The sequence below is a fragment of the Medicago sativa genome, chromosome 5 (genome assembly GCF_051527215.1).
Source record: "Medicago sativa cultivar Bolivia chromosome 5, Bolivia_mono, whole genome shotgun sequence".
Classification (NCBI taxonomy): Eukaryota; Viridiplantae; Streptophyta; class Magnoliopsida; order Fabales; family Fabaceae; genus Medicago; species Medicago sativa.
In genome coordinates, this window is record NC_140753.1 from 20,366,239 (window position 1) to 20,372,140 (window position 5,902).

At 38.2% G+C, this 5,902-nt stretch overlaps 1 protein-coding gene across 1 annotated transcript; it reads right to left on the minus strand.

Moving 5' to 3' along the window:
• Nucleotides 1-4,328: 4,328 nt before the first annotated feature.
• LOC146920890 (uncharacterized) lies at nucleotides 4,329-5,423 on the minus strand. Its single transcript, XM_085711215.1, has one exon. It carries the CDS (start codon nucleotides 5,421-5,423, stop codon nucleotides 4,329-4,331), a length of 1,095 nt encoding a protein of 364 aa, XP_085567341.1.
• Between the last annotated feature and the right edge of the window lie 479 nt (nucleotides 5,424-5,902).

Genomic DNA, 5,902 nt, shown 5'->3' on the forward strand with positions numbered 1-5,902 from the left:
GCCCTACACAAGTTTACTTTCGTCTCGGGCGGGACGAAAGGATTTTTTTGAAAAGCAGTAAACAATAAACATATCATTTAAACAAATCGAGTAGCGGAAGAAAACATCAACATCGACTCAATTGCAGCTAATCCCTCTTTGTGTTGCAACATTAGACACCATGATCTAGTAGTAGATTGGCTTGCACATTTGGAGTCAAGACTTAGAAAGTCAGGCGGTTGGTCCGGATCAAATTCTGGACTTCTTTCTTCAGTGCGTTACAATGTTCAATATCATGGCCAGTGTTATACCCTAATTTTGGACCTAAAAATACCAACTCAATTCTTCTTATCTTGCTTTTCAAGTCATTTGATATGTCTCTGATCAATTGCATCTTTCTCTGCATTTTATTTCAATGTTATTTGCAAAATTCACATGCAAGGGTATTTTAGTCATTTCCTATGTCAAAATTTCTTCCAGTCTTTTAAAGTTTTGTTTGAGTCCTTTCAAGTAGTTAGAATAGGTCCTTATTTCAAACCTATGTCAAAATCCATTTTAAAAATTGCCTTTGAAGTCATTTTGAGTCAGTTTTGCCCCTAGGGGCATTTTAGTCTTTTCAAGTGTCAAAGCTCTGTTTAAACTCTTAAAATTGTCTCTGAGTCTTTCAAGTTGGTTTAAATAAACTGTTGTTTCATTTCTCTGTAAAAAATCCATTTCAAATTTGCATCTGAGTCATTTTCAGTCGTTTTAGCCCTAGGGGCATTTTGGTCATTTCACACGAAATTTTGGCAGAGAGAGGTTACTTTAAAGTACCTCATTTAAGCCATTGGTTCGTTTTAGTCCGTTTTGTCATTTTTAATTGTTTCACTTTACGTTTATTTCAAATTACTTTTTTTTAAAATTCAATTTTATTAATTTTTGCATTTTAACCCTTTGTGTCATTTTTCATATTTTTATTTTAGTCCCTATCTTTCAGTATTTTGCAGTTTAGTCCTTTTTGTCCAAGTCACAAGTCAGGGGCCACGTGTCAGATTTTCATTAGTCCAGTTAGTTACAGTCCACAGTCCACGTGGCAGTGTCCTATTGGTCCAGATATTCCATGTGTCAGCTATAAATAAGCCCAGTCATCACAGTCAAAGGGAGATACCATTCATTTCCTTACAACTCATCAAAAACACTATTTCCCTTTCTCTTTCCACCTTTCACAGATCAAAAACGAAAATCTGCAAAAAACTCCAAGAACATTCATCAAGAACTCAAACCCTAACCGTCTCAAAGTTGCCAATTCCAGACCAAAACTTCACAGATTCGTATCAATTGTTACCAATTCCACAGAATGCAAGTTTAATTCACGTTCCATCGCAACAAGATTCAACAATTGCAACGTGTTTGAAGTGGTTCTCAGAGATTCACTGAAGAATCATCATCATCGAACCCTAGGTCTCTGCAATTCTAGCACGAATTCGCCACCGAAGTGACGAATCGTACGATCACAGAAGAAAGGTGAGAAGAAGAGGGATCGAATCTGAGTTTAATCGGAGAAGAAGCGGAACAAGTTCACCGATTTATTTTCGGTCTACGACAACAACGAAGCACTTACCAAAGATTCAGATAGGTTTCGTGAAGCTTTTCACAATCTCGTCCTCCGAATCTTCGATCCAGCCTCAGGTAAACACATAAACTCTCTCAGTTTTCGTTTCAAAACATCATCGAATCCAGATCGAAGTAGATCGGTGTGATTGCAGGAAAGTGTTTCCAAAAAGATTCAAAACCTGTAAGTTCTTGAAAGTCGAAAGGAATCAAACCCCGATCTACTTCGTTTCTGTCATAATTTCACGAAAATAACCTCAAAACCACGAAGAGGAGAAGAAGACGAGAAGAATAGTGTAAAAAGTTTTGAAAAAAGGTTCCGGTACGGTGGCGCCACCGGCGAACCACCGCACCGGAACTTCCTCCGGTCATCTTCTCCGATTCACCTCCGACGGACTGGTTTTAGAGAGAAGTGAGAGTTTCTCTCACTAGGTCTAGTACAGAGAGAGAAAGAAAGGGTGAAAATGAATTGGACCGGTGCTTCTGTGCTTATATAGGCACTGAACCGGTCCGGTTTATTTTCGGTCTGCCTTTCCTGTGTTTTCCACCGTTGATCTTGATGCCTGCTTACATGTACGCACTTGATATGATTTCTTTGTGTACCTAGCCTGTGTTACCATGCGCCTGTGACTTTGAAACCGTTAGATCTAGGATCCGATCCATCTGGATCAATCCTACGATCTTTATTACTTCTTTTGAAACTGGATCTTGTAGCATTGGACCTGGACTTACTTTTCCTGCAGTTTTTTCCGTTTTTTGCTCATTTCTTGCTATTTTGCACGCTGCTTCTTGCTATTTGCACACCTTCATGCTCAAAAATCTTGTTAAAAAACTCCAATTAATTTTTCATATGTTTTTGACTAGTTTCTTGACTTTCTTGTGATGCTGTTATGTGTTGAACTTGGATAAAAATATAAGTAGCATTTTTTTCAATGGTTTATTACATTTGTTAAATCTAGTGAAAATTTTACATGTTCTTTTGACCAAAAAACCTTTAAAAAATTCCTAAAAAATTCATATAGGTTTCTTAATAGTTTTGTAGCGTTTTGTGATAATTTTTATATATTAAAATTGGTTAAAAAATGAGGTGTTAATTTTCCTACTATTTTGTGCTAAAAATGATTGGAAATTTGTTTGATTTTAATCCCAATTGCTTGGTGAATAATTGTGACCTATACCATTTGATTCCATAGAGTTTAGCCACTGTTTGTGTTTGGTATTAATGCATGAGTATGAATCTTGATTAGTTACTTAGCTTACAAGTTAGTTGTGTAGTTAAATAATGCAAATATGCTTAAAATTTGTTTTAAAGTGCCAAGTAAATCATGTTGCCTTAATTCCCATTCCAAGACTTGATCCTAAACCTTTAAAAATCTATTGGAATGTGAGAATTATAGGTCATATGGTTCTTGCATCCTATGAACAAATTTTAGCCATATTTGCACTCATTTTCTATCCTTTATGTTCTAGTGTTCCTCTTGCTTTATTTCCTTTGATATTGTCATGTGTTACTAACCATTTCATTTCATGTCTCATATTCATCATAAGCATTCACACTTCATCTCCCTCTCCATCTTATTTCTTGCACTTTAAGTTTCAATTTCATGCAAAAATTAGAATGTAAAGATTTAGGAATTCTTGTAATATTTTACTTTCATGCTTTTAATTTCTTGGCAAGGAGGCCATAGAATGTATCTAGGCCAATGATGTAATAAGGACAATGGACTCTAATGATGTACACCGACACAAGCACCGACACATGCACACACATCACTATAATATAGCTAGAATATGCATGTTTAGATGTATGTTTATGATTGTATGTTTAGATGAATGCCAAGGATTCATACTTAGGAAAAATCAACTTTCCAAAAAATGTGAACAACATCACTCAAACTATTTTCTTAACAAACCTTGGGGTCCAAAACCCCATTGAATTTTCCTTTTATTTTCTTAATCAAATTTCAATGAACTTTAATCAAACTTTGACTTCCTTTTGCAAATCACTAATTCAACCTCACAATTTCATAATCTCATGCCCTTGAGGCCTCTTTCTATTCTTCAAAAATCCAATTTTCAAACTTAAAATCAACCAATAAAAACAAAAAACATTTTTGGAAGAGAACTACGGTGGATTTGATCCCTTAAACGGGTACGTAGGCAAGGAACAAAATTCCTTCAATTCAACTAAAATAAAAATCCAAAAACATTCTTCTCCCTCCAATTCTTCACTTAGAACACCTTTAGGTTTAATAAACTCTTTCAAAATAGCATTTAAAAATAAAGCCCGCGCGTAGAAATTAAAGACGGTTCCTATAGGATACTATAGTCGTTATGGGTGCCTAACACCTTCCCGTAGCGAAAACAACTCCCGGACCTCGATTCTCAAGGGTTTTGCTTACTTTTTCCCTTCCCAAGAAAAAATAAGATATCACCGGTTTAAAAGGTTCAAACGTAATCAATGTTTGACACCCGAAAACCAAGATAAAACAGCCAGGTGCCCCTTGATGGAAGTTACAGAAAAGGTCAGGTCTATACCATGCTGGCAATCTTGCTGGCACCGGAGGAGGCGACTTGGTCTGGACTAGATTCTTTTCGAGCAACTGTGGAAGCAAAACCGCATATTTCATGGGAATCGGGGCAAATTGTGCCCTTGAGGCCTGTTGTCGAGGCTGATGTTGCTGATACGGTTGCTGAGGATATTGTGGCTGAGGGTGTTCTTTCACCATACTAGCGGGAACACTTTCCTCGATCAATCGTCATTCTCGGACTCCTTCTTCCAATTGTACACCTATAGAAACCAACTCAGCAAAGTCCTTGGGCGAACTTCCGACCATATTCACATAATAGAACTGATTGAGAGTCTTTAAGAAAAGTTTGGTCATCTCCTTCCCTTCCACACGTGGGCTGACTTGGGCAGCGATATTTCTCCACCGCTGAGCATATTCCTTGAACGTTTCTTTCTCTCCCTGAGACATAGTCTGAAGATCGCTTCGGTCTGGGGCCATATCCACATTGTAACTGTATTGTTCCACAAAAGCATCACACAGATCATGGAAAGTTTGGATCTTTGTTTTGTCTAGATTCATGTACCATTTTGAGGCAGGACTAGCCAAACTCTCTTGAAAGAAATAAATAAGGACCGGATCATCCTTGGCATAGGCATACATCTTTCTCACATACATTGTTAGATGTTCCTCAGGACAGGAGTTCCCTTTATACTTCTCGAAATCTGGGACCTTGAACTTGTGGGGTATATGGACATTCGGCACAAGACAAAGATCATAAGCAGTTTTCCCAAACACTTTCTTCCCATGGAGAGCTCTCACTTCTCGTTGCATCTCATCATACTTCTCTTGTAGGTCAACAACCCTGTCATAGGCCCCCACACTGCCTGAATGGTAGATGGGTTCCTCTTCTTGTGGGATAGTATGAACGACAGGTGCTGAGTAAGTTACGGCAGCTGGAGGAGCTCTCACAAAAGGTGGAGGAACATGAGCTACATATTGATGGGTAGGCATCTGAGCTTCACAAGCAATGGGACGGAGTACTTCGCCAGCAGTAAGAGGCGGGAACCAAGGCATGGAACGTTGCGGTGTAGAGTACTTCGGAGTATCGACATAGAACGTCCATTCGGGGCCAGTAGAAACAGTTTCAGCTTGACTCCTGATAGGAGGAGGATGTGCTTGTGCCTGAGCAACCGTCAGTGTTTTCATCAATTCAGTTATTTCGCCCATCTTAGTCTGCATGACTGCCATTTCCTCCCGAAGCACTTGGTTTTCCTGTTCGAGATATTCCTTCTTTTCATTTCGATTGCTCGAGTGTTGTAAACGCGAGTTGGATGAGGATGCCATGACTCTTTTGAGATGGGTTGACCTTTATTGGAAAAGAAAAATTTGTGAGACTCGGAATTGAGACTACGATGCATGATGCTTATGCAAAAAATAGACACATTTTTTGTTGAAGGTCTTGTCAAAGTGATTGTAAACATTGTAAGGAACATTGTCTCATTTGATAATTTGAAATATTAAAAACAGTAGCAAAGCCAGAGACAAGTCCCCGACAAAGCTAAGGTCCAGTTTAAGACTTTTGAAATTGTATTCCTTGGTGTCCCTCTTTATAAGGTCCATACCTCTGATGTTTACAAGACGACTTATCTAAGTCCTTCAATGTTTTGATGAGAAAAAGTTTTATGAATGAATGCATGTATGCATGGTTATGCAACACAAACGGTGAAAACATGGTGAGGTTTAAGGTCCATGATGATGGAGTCAAGGGCAACAACGCCATTTTGGTAAGGACTATGGTTTCATTTGTACTTGTAACAAGGGTT